Genomic DNA, 21,010 nt, shown 5'->3' on the forward strand with positions numbered 1-21,010 from the left:
GTATGTGTAGGAATCCTAGATCAAGCCCCCAAATGCGATGTGCCCCCCTGTGTGTGTGTGCGTGTGTGTGTGTGTGTGTGTGTGTATGTGTGTGTGTGTGTGTGTGTGTGTGTGTGTACAGTTGTTTTAGGGATCATGAAAGTCAGGGGTGAGGAGTGATTAAAATGGGGGAGGTTGGGTATGATGGGAAGCAACGGATTTTAGATCATTGACTCAGGACTGTATCTGGTGTCTAAACCAAAGAGAGGTGCGGTACCCACCTTATTTGTTGCATCAATAAATTTGACTCCTTTATAAGAGACTGAAAGAATAATAGTAGGGACCTTCTTCATTTGCTCTGTAGACTTCTGAAATTAAAATTAGAAAGCTATTAGAGCAGTCTGTGTTCCATGGCAACTGCAGCACATAATTCTTTCTCTTGAAAGATAAAAATGAGCTCAAGCTAAAAACAATACACACACACACACACCAAACACACACCAAACACACTCTAATTTAAATGTATGTCTCTCCTCCTGGGCTTAGCTACGGTTTGGGTTTATAAAGTATCTGCTTTGCACTTGAGGATCTAAAAAGAGCTTGTTCCGCTGCTCCATGTGGGTGAAGGAATACGCCCTTTCCCTGACCCCAAGGGGAGAAATGAACAGCTCTGTCCCCTATGCAATTTCAAGCAACTATTCTTTTGACTAGAGTTAAGCCACGTCAGATTGAACTCTAAGGATGAGTTTAGCATTAACAAAATACATGCCACCTCTCCCCATTTCTTCCTAGTCTCTCTCTTTCTTCAAGGCACAAGGCATGCCTGAATACGTACTTAAAACAGGGATCTAAAATACATCATTGTGGGGACTTCCCTGGTGGTCCAGTGGTTAAGACTTTGCCTTCCAACGCACGGGGTGTGGGTTTGACCCCTGGTCGGGGAGCTAAGATCCCACATGCCTTGTGGCCCAAAAACCAAAACATAAAAACAGAAGCAATATTGTAGCAAATTCAATAAAGACTTTAAAAATGGTGCACATCAAAAAGATCTTTTAAAAAAAAAACATTGTGGGGCTTCCCTGGTGGCGCAGTGGTTGAGAGTCCGCCTGCCGATGCAGGGGACACGGGTTTGTGTGTCCGGGAAGATCCCACATGCCGCGGAGCGGCTGGGCTCGTGAGCCATGGCCGCTGAGCCTGCGCGTCCGGAGCCTGTGCTCCTCAGCGGGAGAGGCCACAACGGTGAGAGGCCCGCGTACCACAAAAAAACAAAAAACAAAAAACATCGTTGTGAATTTTTCTTGGACCTGGCCAAATCTATAAAAGCTGATAGTTTACAGCAGAATTGCTCATGGCCACATAGGATATAATACCACTCCATGACAACTGAGCCCTCTGGGGGCAGGCTGTATTTTCAGCCACAGCAAAACCAGACAGTGCGGGCAACCTACTTTATCATTCAGAGCTGCTGTAATCCCTTAGGCTAAGTTCTTACGATAGATGTTCACAATGGCTGAATGTGCTTACAGTTTGCAGCTTCTACAGTTTTATGCATCTGCAAAAAGTTTCTCTGTAATTTAGCAACTGCCTTTTCTGGTTAGTTTCATCATTCATCACAGGTCACTCACAGTCTGTTTACTTCATTTCCTGCTGTGGATACTCCTAATAATCACATGAAACATCAAGAAGAACCTACCTGACAGTTAGCCTGATGGATTTTCCAGACAAGACAGGTGAGAACATAATAGGAGAGAAAATACATAAAAAGGTGAGAGGAAACCATTTCAGTAATTCACAGACAGCACAGACTCATTAAACGGTAAAGAGAATAGGCTCTACAGATATATGTTGATGCAGGGAACCTGTTACTTTAGAGATTACTGCAGGCTTTTCCAGACCCTGTCTCTCCCCTGCTTTTACTGTTTTCTCATCGTTCTGTTTATTGCATTGCACAGTCGTCTGATGACTGACATGCAAGAGCCTTCTGCTCTGAGTGTTCCACAACCAGCTGTCTTATGTATATTAAGGAAACCGAGAAAAATACGAACTTTCTTGATTTCTTCATTTATTATTACCCATTTTCCATTTTTAAACTCTGAAAATGTGACCAGAATGAAAGAAGGTTGGATAGTGTGAATGAAACTCATTGAACTCAGTAATGATAATTATATTTCATCTTTCACTTGAGCCATGGAAAAGGTGCTTCACATTTTCCTGGTTGTTTTTGACACATCTTTTTGATAGCTACTATACCCGCGTCAAAGACAAAGAAAATGGATTACTGAGAGTATTACTATTTAATATTAACTGTTTCATACAGTATAGAAAAAAAGCAGCTCCCTCGAAGTGCTTTTTAACTAGTTTTAAAATTACCCAGACTTAACAGTTTTCTTTTGTGATTGCCGAAAAGAGATATTATGAAATTGGAATGTAAGGATATTTTTATCTTTTTTAATGCTTTATCCAACCAACTCTTAACAATGTGCAAGATTAAGTGAAGGCAAGGCTAGAGGAAATAACATGCAGTGTGCTGGCTGTAAGGCAAGGCTGTGGGCTGAATCCGTAGAGAGGGGGAAGGAACAGGCAGTGGTTTGGTGGACTGAACGTGTGTGTTTGTGTGTGTGTGTGTGTGTGTGTGTGTGTGTGTGAAGAATTCTTTGCAAAGAGTAACAATGGGTTTTAACAAATCACCTCGCTCATCTCTTGCTGTGAATACATTCTCGTGGACAGATCTATCTGTAACATGAAATAATATACACCTAATCCAAGGTTAAAATACCAACACTTCATGTAGTATCAAGAAAAACCCCCTAAAGAAAAGAGAAAAACCCATTTCTGTTTCATTGAGCAATTGAGTGGTTATACTAGGTAGGCGGCCCATGTGCTGGAAAAATGCAGAGTCTTCTTTGGGGGATGTCACACAGACCTCAGACTGTGTGCAGACTGCGGTCTGCTGAGAGTGGTTGTCTAGTGCCGTGTTGAGAAGGATTCTGAGCCTGTGTCTGGGCTCTGTCGTAAAGAGGGTTGGGAACAACGTCTGCCATGGGAGAGGGAGAGGAAGGGGCACATGAAGCACACATCACCGTTCCTGGCTTGGTCTGATACGGAGAGCAGCTATAACGCAAATGGTGACAAATGGGACAGAGATGTGAACAGAATGCTTCCAGAGTGCTGAGCAGGGAGAGCCTCACTCTGCACGAGGAAGTGGGCAAGTCCTCATCCATTCATTCAACTAACACCGGCTGCCCGCTAGGGGTGACCGACCTGGCTCTTAAAGGTTGGATAGGAATTTTCCATGTGGCAGAAGAGGACACAGAAGCTGTTTTAGCTGCAGAATCAACACACACATAAACATTTGGAAATGAGAAATAATATAGTGGGTTTGGGTAATTGGTGGGAGCTGAGGCTGGTACAATAGGTTTGGAAGACTGTGACTTACTCCACCAAGCTGGGATCCACTGGAAGCTTTTAAGTAGGGATCAGATCTCTGTTGCAAAAAGATAGTTCTGGTGGTTGGATGGACTGGAATAGCTAGAGGCTGAATGCAGGGAGGCAGGAAGCTGTGGTGTAAATTCAATTGAGAGAACCTAAGCACCTGAGTTGAAGTAGATGCTCTGGAGAATGGAGGGGGGGGCCACCATTCTGCTAAAGAAGAATCACGAGGACCTGCTGACTGATCCGGACAGAAGATGGGCGAGCGGGAGGACGCCGCGGACAAAGAGGCCGTCAGCCGAGATAGGAACCCTGGAGGGGGATGTGCGTTCGCATGAAACCCTCTCGAATGTGATAATCCTGTGGGGATGTCCACTAGAAAACTGGAAATAAGCATTTTCAGATCTGGAAATCCAACCACATTGAGGGGGTGGCTGAGGATATGGGAGCAGATAAAGTGGCTCAAAGAGTGAACTAGAGGAGGTCTAAGAATCACCCCTCAGGGGATGGTTAATACTTAAGAAATGGGTAAGAAGAGTCAATGAAGGAATCTGAAACCTGACAGCAGTATCACAAGTCCAGAAGAAGATTCCTTAGAAGGTGGGAGCAGTGCCTGATGCCAGGAGGACTAAAAAGGCCTAAAAATCTGTGCCTGGCACAGCGGCTGGCACACATAGGAGTGGCCGCTACTTTTACTGTGTTTCCTGGGTGAAACCCCTGGTTTGGGCAAGTAGAAAAATTTGTTGCTGATTTTATCAAGAGCAGCTTCAGGACAACGGTGACAGCAGACACAGAAAAGAACACAGTGCAATGAATGCCAAGAGGGGGACCAGAGAGCTAGAAAGACAGGCAGGTCAGGACACAGGCTCTTAGGCTGAAATGAGGGCATCAGCGGGGACTTCTGTCCTGATACTAAGATTTCACATCGTATGTCCAGCCAAGCTAAACAAAGAAGAAAAGATAAAGGATGGTCATTTCTTTCTCTTCCGTGGGTGGCAAGAAGCCCTGCTTTCCTAACTGGAGGCCGCACTGGGGTCCCATCGAGGCAGGCTGTATTGCGGGTGGCCACAGGTTCCAACCTGCAGCCCAAACTGTACTTCTTCTTCCACTGAGTCAAGATAAAAAGATGATGGATCTGGCCAGCCGCAGACTTCAAAGGGGCTGTGGGAGGTCTTCAGGGTAATGCACCTCTGTTAAGGCGATTATATTTCTATAAGAGATACGGATCCAACCTCTTTCTGGACTCTAGAATCTAGAGGATTTTCTGACGGTGTACTTTACAGAGCTTTAGAGAGGTCTATTCACACATAATTTTAATGAAAGATGAAAGCGCACAGAAAGAAGGTAAATATACTGAGTCTTCACTGGCTAACCAGGGAGGCAAGAAATCCAATAAGTGCTTCATTTTAGGAAGGCTTTTCAGATATCAAAATGTGAGCTCGGGGCTTCAGCCTGGTCCCAGGCAGCTGAAGTCCCACCCTCCCCAGCTTCCCTTCAGGGTTGTAATCACCTTCTTCTCCTGCCCAGGGACAAAGGCACCTAGTCTGGACACCACTGCTCAGGTTACAAAGCATCTGCTCTCAGGCAGCTTGGTTTCTATGACCTATCTTCATGCTTCGCTGTGTTTCTGGATGGTGAATACTCCCATACGTGTATGTTAAACATTGAAGCTTTATTTATTTGTATAAACAGAATTCTCTTCTTCAGGCCCATTTCCTCAGTAAAATGCTCAGGGCAAACTTTCTTTTGTGGTTCCCTTTTGTTTCTAATTGCTTTTTACTGTGCCCCACTCTGTGGAATTTCTGAGGTTTCCCGGAGTCCTCAAAGCCCCTCCCTTCAGTGCCAGCTTCACAGGAGAGACTAATTTGTAATGAGGACCTCTGCATACCTAATCAGCTACATACTCAGGGGTAATGCCCCAAATTAACTTAACCTTTGCAGCATCTTGTTCTCCCACTGAAAGCTGAAAGAATAGAGTGATATTCCATTGTATTTTCTTCACAATTTCCTGATTTAAGATGACTATCCTTTTATTATTCTAAGAGAAACAGTATTTAGTTATATAGAGATGTTACATTTCTGAAACCTAAAATAAAATGCAACTTTTGAATGTTCAATTTAAAGCCAGTCCTTTATTTAGCACTTGGATTTATATTGTTTTTAAGCATCATACAGAACAGGGATCATAATTTTCTATCTGGAGGTGGACTGAATATTGTTCTGAAATATTGTACTTAATAGGAAAAGTAACTGAACACTTTCAAAGCATTTTTTTTTTCAAGAGGGATTTTTGGATTCACCAAGGAAGGAATCAACCTTGGTGAATCCAAAAATCCACCATCTTTTTTCTTTTCCTTTTAAATGACAAATTATGAACTGCTTGGAATATTTGTATCAAGTAAGAATTTGCCACTGAGCTTTTGTTCTAGCCTTACAGCACACCCTGAAAATATCAATAGTTTCTCATTTTCTAATGCAGAATCAAAAGTATGAGAATATCCTTGTGAGATTGCAGGGATCTTTGCATCTCAGAGCAGGACTTTCACAAGTGTGAATGAGAGCAAAGAGGTTTATAATTGGGACTGAAAACACTTCAGCTGTGAGCTGTAATGTTGGATTTGAGTCCAGAGTGACATTTATGCTCTTAACAGGAATCAACTGTGCCCAGTAATCAGCACAGAGAGGAAAAAGAGTGAGGCAGTCCGCGGGGAGGAGGTCACTGACTCTTCATTCTTACAATACCCCGATAACTGCTGGCGTATTTTAAGCACAGACTGGCACAGATTTCCCAATGGTCTACTGCCATCCAACTTAGAGCATATTTTAACCTACACACGGCTACCCTGAGAACGCTTTCTAGTTAGATATTCAGTGCTGAGTTATAACAATTAATTTTTTTTTTTTTTGCGGTACGCAAACTGTTGTGGCCTCTCCCGTTGTGGAGCACAGGCTCCGGATGGGCAGGCTCAGTGGCCATGGCTCACGGGCCCAGCCGCTCCGCGGCATGTGGGATCCTCCCGGACCGGGGCACGAACCCGCGTCCCCTGCATCGGCAGGCGGACTCTCAACCACTGCACCACCAGGGAAGCCCCATAACTATTAATTTTGCCATATAATATTTTCCTTAGTTTCAACACTTAATTATTATATTCAGTTTCAGCAAGTAAATTAAAATAGGATCAAACAATTACGTTTGGTAGCCTCAAGTGACTTTCAAATGATTAAAAAAATACACCAAACAAGCAATATTGTGGTGATTTTGTATACAGCAAAACCAGCTACGTTGCGGGGATTATTAAGAGAGAAAAAACAGACCGCAAATCAGCCATTTAACATGAACGCTTACCCTTTGGAGCTCAGTTTCAAGGTCACTTTCTGGGGAAAGCTCAGTTTCAAAGTCACTTTCTGGGGAAAGCTGTTTCAAAGTCACTTTCTGGCCTCCCAGCCGACGGGACGGCTTTCCTTTTGCTCCCCCGCCTGCTCTGCGAGCCTCTGCCGTCCCTTGGCGTCTGCTGCTCTGGGGTGGGGCTGTCTGCTCCCCTCAGGCACCTGAGGATGGCCCACACCTTTCTCGATTTGTCTCTCTTATAATGACTAGCACATGGTCTCAGGTGAACCCTATGAAGTTGTCATTTTTTTTTTTAAGGGTCAAAAATGGCTCAATATCAGCAATTTCATAGGGTTTGATCTAAAAGCTGCTGAAATCCATGATTGTTAAAGGAATGAGCAAATGAATTCATGTACAGCAACGAGGAAGAAGCCAGTTTTATAAAGAAGGACCACTGTCCCAGCCTCTCGACACACGGAGAACTCAGGAGACTTTTCAGAGAGCCAAGGTACTCAGAGCCAGGCATGGAGGCCTTTGAAGACCTTGGAGGAGAACCACGGATGTGACTAGAGATGAACCAAGAGATTCCTATGGTGGGGCAAACGCGTCACAGATCTTGTGAAGTTCAGCTTGGAGGAGGGAAGGGTTAGGACTTCGTTTTGGCAACAGAAAATTGGCTCAAACTGCAAGCAGTGAGATGAGAAGGAAAGACTTTTTGAGAGGATAGAATGATTATTAGGGACAGCTGGGAAGTTTCTCCATCTGGTCTTTAATAAGAGTTTCCCTCATCTATCCCTAATGACTTAGGGGTAAGTCTCATTTAGCTGGAAAATGAGGGTAAATGACCTCTCAAGGGCTTTTCTGGTCACAAGGACTCTGACCCAAAGGCTGGGCGAATACAGAGCCTAAGTAAGGCCGCGTGACAAGAAGAGACAGTGGGCAAGCAGCAGCCATTCAAACTCCTCCTCTGGCATAAGACTCGGCTATTGTACTGTGGAGTAACTCACACACCCTGGCCAGGTCTGCACAGCACAAAGCAATGCCCTCTATCTCTATTCCTCTGGCCCTGGCTGGTATCCAGGCACTGTGGCAGACTGTTCTACCAGGATAGCCTATCTACACAGCAGCCTTACTGGAATGCCCAGTGGACCAACGCGGTGGTTCTCAAACTTTCGAGAGCATTCAAATAACATGGAGTGCTTGGTAAATAACAGACTGTTGGGTGCCACTCCTAGAGTTTCTGACTCAGTAAGCGCTACAGACCGAATGTTTGCGTCCCCCCGAAGTTCATCTGTTGAACCCTAACGCCCAATGCGATGGTATTAGGAGGTGGGGCCTTTGCGGGGTGCTTAGGTCATGAGAGTGGAGCCCTCATGAGTGGGATTATGTGTTTATAAAAGAGGCCTGAAACAGCTCACTTGCCCCCTCTGCCAGGAGGGCATGGTGAAAAGATGGCCATCTATGACCCAGGAAAAGTGCCCTCGCCAGATACCAAGTCTGCCAGTGCCTTGATCTTGGACTTCCCAGCCTCCAGAACTATGAGAAATAAATTTCTCCCAGTATATGGTATTTTTTTTCCAGCAGCCCAAACAGACTGAGACAGTAAGTCTGTGGTAGGCCCTAAGATTTTGCATTTCTAACAAGTTCCCAGATGCCGCTGATGCTGCCAGTCTGGGGACCACACTTTGAGAACTTCTGCTCTAAAGATGCAGCTGATCAATTTGATTGAAAGTCACTGTCAGAACTGTTCTCTGCTGCTATACATATAGACTCAGTGGTACTGCATCTTAACATTAATTCAGAGAGACATTAATTTATCAAAACACACTATGCTCCACTTGACAAGTGATTTCCAAAAATCCTTAGTTAGCAGTTAGCTGCAGCTCTTGGTCTTCAGAGCAATTAACTAGTATTTAATTCACCCTTGGTTCCTCGGGGACTGTGAAAGTATAAAACATTCTGCACATAAAATAAAGAGTTTGGGTCCTGAAGACAGATTCTAGAGTTATGTCTAGAATAGATGTTGACCAGATAGAGCTGATAAGCCCAGAGGTCATGCTGGAGATGTATGTTTTCTCGTAAAAGTTCCCCAGTTCATCCTCAACTAGGAACACATCCAAGATATTAAGTTATGCCCCTGAGAGGTGTGACAAGCAAACATCAATGCGTCTTCTTGGACTGCTTCTGGGAGTATAAATTGGAACAATGTTTTTGTAAGGCAGTTTGGCAATACTTACCCAGAGTTTCAAGATGTGTATACTCTTTGACCCAGTCATTCTACATTTAGTGGCTTATTCTAAAGACATAATCAGACCAGCTGCAAAAGACTGAGGTATAGGGATGTTACCCAAAGTACTGGTTATAATTGGAAAAAACTGAAAATGACCTAATGACCAAAAAGGGGAACTGGTTAAATAAGTTTGGTTCAGTTATGGATTGGAATATTGTTCAACCAGCGCAAATAATATTGGGGATGAACAGTTATTGGAATAAAAATGTTTCAAAATATATTGTATTTAAAAATAGATTATAAACAGGCTCAGAATATTTCCATTTTTTGTCGAAAAGTGATGCCTGTAAACGCATAACTAATCAGTCTGGAGGATTATGTACAAACGAGGTGTTAACAGAGGGGTGTTTACCACTTCTGCGTGGTAAAACTACAGTTGTTTTTATTTCTCTTTTCTATATCCCTATTTGAAAGTTGAATAATAGTGAATGTGTATTGCTTTTGTAAGAAGCAAATGTAAAGTTTAAAAAAGTTAAGATTTTTTAAGTTAGCAAAGTCAACTGTAAACATGTGCAAAAACACACGGACTTTTTCAGTCTATCACATTTAAGTACAGCTTCCGAGCGTGTGTGTTTGTGTGTGTGTGCGTGGTGTCATCCTGAATTTATGAAGGGACCCAATGATAAGCTCCTTCCTCCAGGGCCTCCTCTACTCATTACAGTAAGAGCACAGGAGGGTATGTTTGGATTTCTGTCTTAGCTCCACCCTTTTCAAACTATGTGGCTAGGTATTTTAACCTCCCTTTGCCTTAGTTACTTCATCTGTAAAATGGGTATGTTAATATAGCATCTCCTTTGTGGAGCTGTTGTGAGATGACATAATTCCGTGCCTAGCATGTAGTGAACATCAATAGATTTGGGCTATTACTGTTATTCTGAGGATTAATGCTTTCGCTTAGCTTTTCAAAGCACAGCACCCCACTGGCAAAGGAGGGCAGAAGTAAAATCAAAATCTGTCAGCGTAACTGAATAATCTCTGCGGAACGTACTCGGACTGCAGTGAAACGGTGGCTGCGACAGGGAATGTTCAGCAGGACAATGTATCTGAACCCAAAACAACTGACTCACTATGTTTAGAAAGAGGGCTTCAGACAAGTGGAAATTAAAGACAGAAGAGGCGCATGACATCTTTCAGTGATGTGGAGCAGTGAGGGTGTCACATGGGAGAAAAGCCAGTAACGAGAGTAATAAAAACAAAAATAAAAAGTAAAGAGAACTGGGGTATGAAGATGATATGGGATACGGTGATTGGGACCGTTTGGTGTTCCACTGGGTAGACTCCTAGGAAAATACAATACTCACGAAGCAAAAAGTACACACGAGCAAAGCACAGTGACAGGGGTTAGAAGGGCAGCTGTTTCGTTGTGTGTATTGCTATCTTAATACACACACACAGACACACACACCACATTCAAGGGCTTAGACCTGTGTTTACCTGCCTCGTGCAGTACTTTTGAGAGAGTGAAAGATAAAACTTGATTCTTTCCTGAAACTTGGGCAACAGAAACTTTTAAAAAACAGTTGTTTTTAGGTTTTTTTCCCAGCCTGGTTCCTAAGAAGTAGTCCCTGAAATTATTTCTGAAAATGACAGCTCCTCAGAGAAGGGATTTGTATGAGGACAGAAGGACTAAACATGACTTCACTTTGAGCCTCTCCTAAGGAAAGAGTCTCTTAATTAAACATTTCCACCTGATTCTAAAATCTACCTTTTTTCAAGCTTTCCAATCCATTCTCTGCCGTTAATTTCTTTCCTTGCAAACACAGAAAAAAGATGGTCTTCACACTTCAACCAAGGCACAGATGATTATTTGGAAATCTATATTAAAATTCAACTTTAGAATTGTTTCCAGATTAAAAGTTTAAAAAGCATATAAAGTTAAAGGGAACAGACTCAACAAGAAGTCTGAACCATGGTGAAACTGTCTAAGCCCTTTGGGAAACAGAGGTTCCAAAACCGAAGTACACTGGAAGATTTGCTTATTCCTGACTTAAACATAATTTTAAAATATTTCCTTTCTTACATCAGAAAGGCCAATTTCTACCTTATTGTAGTTGAGAACAGATATTTCTTTTTGTTTTCTTTTTTTTTTTTTAGGGAAATGTCCTTGAACGCAAACACCTGTGACACCTGTGAACCTTTCTAACCGTCGACTATGGGATTAGGGGAAAGTCAGATTTCAGAGTATTAAATTGAATAGAATGGCCTACCTCTTACAGTAGCAGATGTTTCCTTATGGTACATTTAATGAGGGAAGTGAGAGAGTGCTATATATTAGTGATAAATATTCCCTGGGGCAAAACTCAGGGTTAGGGGATGGGGTATGAGTAAGTCTAGGGAGGCAAAATGGAATAGTAGGACCTCCTGTTGCCAGAACAAATTCCTCACTTCACCAAACACGGTACCTCTTAGAATCTTGAAGTGGGAGCTAATCATGCCAAAGAGAACTGAAAGCCCCAAGCAATCTATTTATTGCTTTGTAAAGTTCAGTCCTGTGGACACATTAGTTAAAAGAAGCAACTCCCAATAGAATTACCTCCCCTAAATATGAAATGCAACATTACATATAACATCGTATCTACAGTGTTCCTTCATTTTTTTCTTGCTTTTGGCAATGACCTTTAAAAATTGGAAAGAAGAGTGCAGGGTCCCTACGTTTCTGAATACTCTCATATATACTGTATACATAGAAAACCAGGGTAAGGACCCCATCAGAGGTGGGGAAAAACAAATGAAATAATCCAAAGCAAATCTATCCATCAGTTTACTTGTTTTTCCAACGTTTGGAGGAAGAGGTCACGTGTTTTAAGATTTTACTGAGCTAGACCCTTCACAGGCATTACTTCATGGAACCATCACAGCTACTTCGTAAGGTAGCTATTATCAGCAGACCCTGGGGACACAGCACACACGGTTCCTGCCTTCTAAGGGGCACAGGGCAGGTGTGACCAGACGTCACACAGTGTTATGTGAGGTGTGACAGAGGGAAGGTTCCATGTTCTGTGGGGAATATGTTAGGGGAGGATCGTGTTCAGGACCGTAGAGCTAGGATTCCTCTCAGGAACCCTTTTAGAAAGGAAGACTCTGGCTCTGAGCCCAAATCTAGCTGGAAAACCCAACCAGGAACATAAAGGCAGCATGAAATGAATGTGTTCAGATTAAACGGATATCTGTCACAACTCCTGACATATTACTAATATGTTTTAAATTTTTAATTTTAAATAGACATGTCTGTAAAGCTATCATGGGAAAGGAAATAAGCAGCCCAGTTGTACCACTAAGGTGCAAAATAATTCATAGAAATGATCCTTGCTAAAAGGATGCCTCAGTATCAGGACATGGATAGTCTCGTAGGCTTTTATTTAAAAAAAAAAAAAAACTCTAAAAGATAAGGCAAAAACTACAATTTTACTTACAAAATGATCAGGGTTTCTTGCAGGTTTCTATTGATTCTTTTTCACTAAACACAATTCAGAAGATAATTCTTCCGGGGATGGGGGGAATCTTACAATGAAAACCTGCATAAAAGTGTTTACAGCAGCTCTATTCATAAATGCCAAAACTTGGAAACAACCAGGATGGCCTTCAATAGGTGAATGGATAAACAAACTATGGTACATCCATACAAGGGAATATTACTCAGTGATTAAAAGAAGTGAGCTATCAAGCCACAGAAGACACAGAGGAACCTTAAATGCATTCTGCTAAGTGAAAGAAGCCAGTCTGAAAAGGCTACATACTGTATGATTCCAACTACATGACATTCTGGAAAAGACAAAACTGTGGATGTAACAAGAAGGTCAGGGTTGTCAGGCGTTACGGTAGCAGCAGAGAGAAGGGGTGAGTAGGTGGAGCACAAGGGATTTTTAGGCTGTGAAACTATTCTGTACGGTAGCGTAATGGTGGACACACGACATCATGCACTTGTCAGAACCCAAAACACTGTATGACATAAAGAACGAATGCTAATGTAAACCATGGACTTTAGTTAATAATAATATATCAATATTGGTTCATAACTGTGACAAACATACCGCACTAATGCAAGATGTTAGTAACAAGGGAAACTGTGAGGGTGGTGGTGATGGAAGGACCTTTCTGTGCTTTATGCCCAATCTTCTTGTGAACCCAAAACTTCTCTAAAAGTTAAGTCTATTAATTAAAAAATCTTAAGACAGTTTGAAGAGGAAAGAGACTGGTTAACCTGAACAAAGAGAGAAGTGATTCCATATTGCAGAATGATATGAATTACTATCATCTCACACATGTCTGTTAGTTATGGTGTATTTTTAATTGAAATAATAGGTGTATAATAGAACACCAGGAGAGTAGTGTAGAATTATCTTTATTTCAGAACGGACGGGACCTTAGAGATGAATAAACAGGTTTAGATAAACTCAGAAAATAACCAATCATGACTATCAGAGAAGGGAAAACTGTGTTTGGTTTCTGCTGGGGCAAACTGAATGTGTTAAAGTAAGTGTTATGGAACAAAAACATTTATAGTTGCTAAGGATGCAAAAAAAACTCCTGAAATTTTTATTTATGTTAGTACATTGGAATGTAGCCCAAATTACTACATATGTTTGTTAGCTAAATGGTTTAATTTAGTTGGTACTAATCTTACACACTCTTTGAGGGTTTCTAAAGTTCTTTCTTTATCAACATAAATGATCCACCTTTTCAGTTATTTTAAAATTCAGGACAATAAACGTTCCACTGGCACATGTGAGAGGTGGTACAGCCTGGGGATTCGAGTATGGGTGGTGGAGTTAGACTGCCTGGGTTCAAATCCTGGTTCCACTACTCACTGGCTGGGTGACCTTGGGCAAGTTACTTAACCTTCCTTGGCCTTTGTCTCCCCATATGGAAAGTGGGGACAATAGCAATACTTACCTCATGATTAAATGAATTAATGTACATTTCACTTGTGCAGGGCCCGGCCCACAGTTCTCAACTGTTAACTGTTATTAATCCCAATAAACTGATTTTAGGAGACCACACCTGATGGCAACATGAAGACACCTCTATGGTGATACTTCTGCTACTCCTAGAATTACTGTTAACATGTTGGCCTCCTCCACTGAATCGTACTCAGTGACAGCAGGAGCCGAACTGTAGTCATCTTTGTTAACAAAAACACATTTAAGGAAATAGTTCTCAGAATAAGGAACTACACTGATTTACTTCTTACTGGGAAAGAAATTTTAATTTCAGCTAAAATTCATACTGTTGAATTGAAAACTTTTTTTTTTTCAATTGAACTGAAAGAGGAAACCAGGTAAAGTTTTAGTGTACCATACTTTGGCCCAGTGACATTACGGTATATCAATTTTAAGATCATCTGTGCCCTCAAGTATTTCCCCTGGGGAGACTGGATTACACTGGGACTTTTGGCTGAAATGCAACCATGTTGAAAAGAGAGAAAACAGCAACTGGATGTTCAAACTGAACATCAACTGCAAGTTGAGATCCACACCATTTTTAGTTGGTGAGAGCTCTAATTCACAATTCAATAGTTCCACGTAACAGATCAAATCTGCGCTTCTGGTTGTGAAAGGCTCTGGTGAACCCAGTGAGTGCAACTTCAGCTACTGTATCAAAGACTGATGTTTGTTTAATCAAGATGGGAAATAAGGGTTTATGATATCCTAAGAAGCGATAAAGTTCTTATCTTCATGCAAACTACCCAAAGTAACACCAAGGGCAGCAAACTGGATAAACGCCCTAAAGAACAGAAGACTGGCTTCTAAATAGATGGCCTTTTCATTTTAAGCAACAGACAAGTATTTAACTAAATTATTCTCCACCGAGACTATTAAAATGGTTTTGCTATTGCCATCCAAATGAAATTTCAGATCCACTTAATTTTAAGAAATTGACTGAAATTCAAATCGCAGATTTGGTGTATTTTAAATGGTGCTATGTGCTCTATGCGCTATTTGTGCTCATTACCACATCGAAGTGGCTGGACTCAGGTGTATTAAATCAGAGATGCCAAGTTAATTTCTTAGACATCTTCATAAATAGCTCCAAAATTATTAGGAGGCTTGATGATTGAAAACCTTTCCCATTTCTTATTGTTCACTGGTGACATAATTTAGATCAGATAGATATTTAGTATACAAGATTCCCAGAATTATAAAACCAGGAAGAACCCTAATGGGCATCCAGTCCAATGTCCTTACCTTCTAAGAAAATGAGGCCCAGAAGAAGCAGATGAATGTAGTAGTTAAAAGCTTGGGATCTGGAGTCAGATAGACCCAGTCCCAGATTGGCAAGTTATTCACTGCTGGGCCTTGAGAAAGTTATTTAAGCTCTCTAAACCTCAGTTTCTCCATCTGCAAAATGGGATCAACAATTGTACTAATCTTTATAGCTTTGTAGTAAAGACTGGATAAGCTGAACACTCAAAGTATTCAGCACAGAAGACTGGCACACTGTAACTACTCAGTAAATGCTACCAGTTATTATTATTATGACTAAAAACTGACTCCTAAGGCAAGTAAGCAGCAACAGAACTAGAACTTGAGTTGCTGCACGCGTCACAGTGTTTTTCATCTAAACAGTACCTGGGATAAAGATTCACTGGTCCTGACAATTTAAGTATAACTACATCAAATAGAAGGATAACTGTTTCAGTTTTTCTGCTACTGAAATGATCAAAATATTAAAATGACGATTACATTACTGAGGTGTCAAATTCATGAAGATTCACATGTATTGAGCTTTTCATGAGCAATGGACATTACATGTTTACCTTTGTAACTGTTAAATTATATGCTTTTAAGTATTTCCCATCAAAAGGTGCTCATATAAAATAAATGACAAAAGTTAGGGTTCACTTGCTAATGATCTTAAATTTGACCCTGATTAGTTGCTATACGGACTAAGTCCGATATTCTTAATTTGTATCATTAGTCAGATATCACCATATCCTCTACACATGTGCCATGGAGGAAGAAGAATAGGGACACATGAAAGAAAAAGGTCACATGGATCTGCAGTGTGAGTGAGAATCAGTTTGGCTAATACAGACTCCTCAGAACCCAGCAGCCACCAATCACAGACATTTGGAATTGCCGTTTCTGTCAACATTGTGTCCTTGTATGATTCAGCTCAGAGTTGAATGTTTTTCTTACATTAAGAAATGAATAATTAAGAAGGCTCATAAGGAAAACGAGCTTTTTATAATATGCTCTCAGTATTCTCCATTTGTTAATTTTTAGTTAGTTGGCAGTCTTTTCAATAAATATTCTCAGACTGTCAAGTGGGTGCTTAAAACATTTTCTTGTAGTAAACTGAAGGTCATTTTTCTCCTAATCTGGAGAATGATCAATGTATATAAAATTACTTTAAATCTTTAAAAATAAGAGTAACTGAATTAAATAGACATCAGCTCAAACTACAGTGACATAAGCTCAAATATAAAAACATGAAAAAAACCCAAACACCTTTTTATATAACACCAATGTGATTCAGCAGACCAACAGATGAAGAAAATAGTAATCTGAAAAGTGGCAATCTGTATCCACAGCCAGTATTTAGTATTTCAGTGACTAGAAATAAAATGGTTTGGCAAACTTACCCGCATTTTTGCACAAGCATCTTGGGTTGATTCTGTCCCCCTGAGCTCTTTTATCAGCATAGAACCTAAATACTGAAATACAAAAAAAATTTAACGATTTATGAAAAACAGAATATAAATATGAGTAGCAATTTAAAAGCAGACTGTAGAAGTACTACTGGCCAGGTTTCCTGGCTGTAGGCTGCTGTGTAACTTTTAAAAACTAACGGTAACTAATTCTAACAAATAAATGCACGTATAGAGAGAATGCAGCAGAATTAAGCACAGTTCTGAAAGCTGTAAATTGCTCTTTATAATAAAACTGTAGCAGTCTCTAAAGACGCCATCTTTCAGATCATATTTAACTGCAAAACGGGGGCATCTAAAAATGTTCTCCCTTGTTTTTTGAGGCAGCTATGTCTGCAAAAATAAATCACATCACTATCTATGTAATTACAGGGTTGTATGAGACAGCTGAGAAGCTAAGCAACATGCACCCCATTTGGACTTAGTTGGCTGCATAGGTAATTAACGTTAGGCTGTTCTGAGGCAGAGAGGCAGTTTTGGACCTTTTTCATTCACAGCTGTGTGCCCTGTGGTTGATCCACTTGAGAACAGGCTGGGAGCGTGCGGGGAGGGGGAATGTCATTCACAGTTGTTCCACAGCCCAGAGAGCTGAGTCTTTGGTGCAAACTGACGCTGGAGGGGCTGAATGGGGCAGGAGAAGGATGAGAATGTCTCCTCCCGGGAATGACCAAAAACTTTGCCGTTAGGTGATCGGCTCCAATACTGCCTTGGTACAAATTGTCACGCATGCTTCAAATTCTGGCTGGGGGGGCAAATAGTTTTTAGCAAAATGTCTATTTTGTCCTTCTATCAGTTGACTCCCCTTCAACCTTTTGAAGCTTCAACGGGGCTCTTTCCATTTATCATTTTTCTCTAATTCCCTTCAAAAAATAGAAAGAGCTCTATATGTCTTTTTTAAAAGAGTGCATTAAAATAATTATTTTCCTGACATGACTGAGGAGACCCTGGCACTCTGCAAAAACTGGGTTGGGAATCAGTCCTACCGACCTGGGAGGTCCCTGACTTGAAGAGGTTGTGCAAGGGCACAATAGCAGAGGGTTTGGTCAAAGCCTTCCAAGAAAGGCTCAGGGATTTGGCATTTGAGCCTTGGAGGAGGGAGGCATTTCAATCCCCCAGTTCTGGGAAGATCACTATTGAAATGAGACCAATGCTTCAAGATATAAGCAGTTAAAGGGGTGCAGAGAGCACAAAATGAAAAAAAAAGCCTGAACTACTGTGAGATAATCAGAACATCCACATCTTCATCAAATTAAGGAAAATGATCGTGGTGAAATCCTTATCTTTTAAGGTATCAGGAAACTTTGTCCTAATTGAAACATTTATTTTAAAGAGACAGTTTCAATGCTCTGTCCTGGGTTCAGCCACTTTCCCTGCTGTAGTCATGACAACCACCTGCCCCCAAACCAATGGTATCTTTTGAACATCTACCTGTTCATATCATTCACAATTCTCAGCTAAGCCTGATTCTCTCTCCTATTTCCAAAAAAAAAAAAAAAAAAGCCCAGTACTGTAATATAATCCAAATGATGACAATGAAAAGAATGTGGTATTTACATAGAGCAGTAAACCCAATGTTTTGAGATTTGTAAGTGGAAATGTCTATATGTGCTGTATTTATACTCATTTCCATTTTAAGATAGCAGTTTATCACATTTAATTTAAAATATACAACTATATAAGAAGATAAAACAGACCTTAAGCTTACAAGATTAAAAGGGTTATAAAGCTCTATTTATTTGGACTTTCTCTGTGGTGAGAAGGCTACTTTAAGAAAAAAGAAAAGGGGAAAACATTTTAGGAATTTCAGTGATGGACATTTGGGGATACCTTCAATATAAAAGTAAACAGGTTAGAAATGTACCCTCTATCCCTGCTGGTACCCAAGTACTGAATTCTGGGTAACTTACAAAAGCTTTGTAATCACACGACTGGAAGATGAGCTTTTCCGGGTGGTGTTGCCAGTACTGCACTGGAGTTGAGGCTGTGGCTTCGTTTGGAGGTCGCAAGGTAATGGAAGGTTCTCCCCAGTCTCCTGTCTGAAAATCACATTTATTCTAGAGGTAACATGAGCAGTAGGCCAAGTTCATTCCCTATAGCTGGCCTGAGTTCATCTTATACCTGTGTGCTGTAAATGTGCAAATGTATATTATATGTTTGTTATGGTTTTATATGTCTTAGCATCATATTTCCCAAAGCTGAGTTAATTTTTGAGGTATGAAAGAAGTTGACCTATTCTATTTTTCGAATGACACCCTAAGGTAAGTAATTTTAAAATAAAACATGAATATATTCATAAATGATTTACTAATTTTCTGTTCCAACAGAAAAGAACATACAATCTTTGAAAGACTTTTCTGTTTTTAAACTTAACTGAAATTTTTAGTTTGAACTGCTTTTGCATTCAGAATACACAGTTCCATCGATTTCAGTTCCCAGTTAGGACGTGTACCATGTACTCTGAATAATTTTATATCTCTGGAGAAAAGATACAGTAGGTGTGACACTAAACAGAATTTTAGAAGAAAAATATACTAATGGATGATACCTACTTTCCCTCCTCTGAATTCATTTGTATCAATACAATACTACTGTGGTTGTCTTGGATATACTCAGCCAGCTCCCTCAGAAAACCTAAAGCATGAATGAAAAATAAATATTTAAATACCAGGTTTGGTCATACATGCACATGCATGTACTTGAGGACCCTAATCACAAATACAAGCACATTCCCATATGCTGGTATATCATATAGTACATAAACGTCCACAAAGACAGACCTAAGACAGAAGGACATTCTATCATTTTAATTATCATTTTCCATGAGGTTAACCTCGATATGTTTTATTACTGTAATGGTTTAGTATGAGCATCTATAAAGTCAAAGGCCTGTGTTGGGAGATTTCTCCTTTCCCTCGTAAAGATTCTGATTGTTCAAGATTTGGTTCTTTGTTGGACATAACTCAATCTAGACAACAGGCAGATTTCCAAAGCCACTCTCCTCTAACTTGGATTTGGTTGGTCTTACAGAATTATGAGAAATTACCTTTCTCAGGAGCTGGAAGAGTATAAAGAGGTCTCATGAGCTCCAAAACCAAATAAAACCTTGGCTAGAGACAAAGTTCCACAGAAGTACTGGCAAACGGGTTGGCACTAGGATTTCTTAAGGAGGACTTTCAAGAAGTCTGGGATAAGAATGCCAAATTTTGGATGTAGGTGTATGTTTTGGGGGAGAAAAGTCCATAACTTTCATTAAATTCTTTGAAATGCTCTAGAAAGTTCAAAAGGTTAAGAGCCCCAAGTCTCCAGGAGTAGCTTAAATAGGATGTGTGTTTTGGGGAAGACGACTACCATTCCACTTTTTCCCTGTGCAGTTTGGACTTACATTAGGAGGAATATGAGGTGGCTGTCATTACTGGAAAGGGTTAGGCGTAGGCTTTGCCGTCTGGAAATTTCTAACCGGCTTTAAAAAACAAAAGAATTCTAGAGCCCCTTAGGAATGCAAAGGCCTTGTCATAGAGGCAGAGGAATGCACAAGCCTTTTCAGGAAGCAGAGAGCCTGTAGCTTTTCTCCTTAAGATGGGTGACTCCCAACCACGGGAAGAGCAAAGTGAGCCTCGTAGTATCTCCTTGGCTTCTCACCAGAGTGTGTGACCAGTCAGAACCCCTCTGCTCGTCTCTTACGCTCTGCCCTGAGCTACTCTGTGTGTTAGTTCTGTTCTAGTTGCTGATTTACTCTCACAGGGCTCCGTTCTCCCATCTCCCGTCTGTTGATATTGTTAAGGCTTTACCTGGAATACTTACTTTGGCATTTTTAAACAGAAATCCTATGTTTTATGACCCATCCCTGACTCATTCTTGAGTTTTTTCTTCAAGTTAATACAAACTGTTATTTCGTGAAAGCAATAACTGATTGCAATTAATTAATTAGGAGTAAGTTTTCCTCTGACTTCCTATTTTGATCTTTTCTTTTCCTTCTCTCTCAAATGTTTGGATCTTTATTATCTCTCCAGTCTTTATTTCAACTGGCTGTGATTTGGTCTTAAAAAAACTAGTATAAAATTTAAAATGCAGAATATGCGAATTTCAATATTATTTTGAAGCTGAGTGTAATAACCTTTAAATAAGGTAAAACTCTGGAAACATGCAGCTGTGAGTTCTTAACTAAAAGCTCTCCTCACATCTAGCAAATCATCCTCTAATCTCCCCCCATTAACCTTTTCCCCTGTTCTCCCCCCTCCCTCGATAAAGCAACAACAACATAGCAAACACGTGTCGTACATTTAAGTCACAGGTAACACTGTTAACGGAACAACAGAAGTTGGCACACAACTTT

General features: G+C 40.7%; 1 protein-coding gene across 18 annotated transcripts in view; it reads right to left on the reverse strand.

The window, feature by feature from the left end:
- Window positions 1-21,010, reverse strand: part of ANKS1B (ankyrin repeat and sterile alpha motif domain containing 1B) — a gene marked incomplete at both ends in the record, with an annotated part of 1,174,646 nt that overhangs the window by 37,054 nt on the left and 1,116,582 nt on the right. For all 18 annotated transcript variants that reach the window (XM_082850046.1, XM_082850043.1, XM_082850045.1 and 15 more), the window contains 4 exons: window positions 261-347; window positions 1,673-1,684; window positions 16,612-16,683; window positions 18,585-18,713. In XM_082850046.1, the coding sequence (XP_082706172.1) occupies window positions 261-347; window positions 1,673-1,684; window positions 16,612-16,683; window positions 18,585-18,713 (300 nt within the window). The remainder of the gene's footprint in view (window positions 1-260; window positions 348-1,672; window positions 1,685-16,611; window positions 16,684-18,584; window positions 18,714-21,010) is intronic.

This window comes from Leucopleurus acutus, assembly GCF_964270905.1.
Source record: "Leucopleurus acutus genome assembly, chromosome: 11".
NCBI lineage: Eukaryota > Metazoa > Chordata > Mammalia > Artiodactyla > Delphinidae > Leucopleurus > Leucopleurus acutus.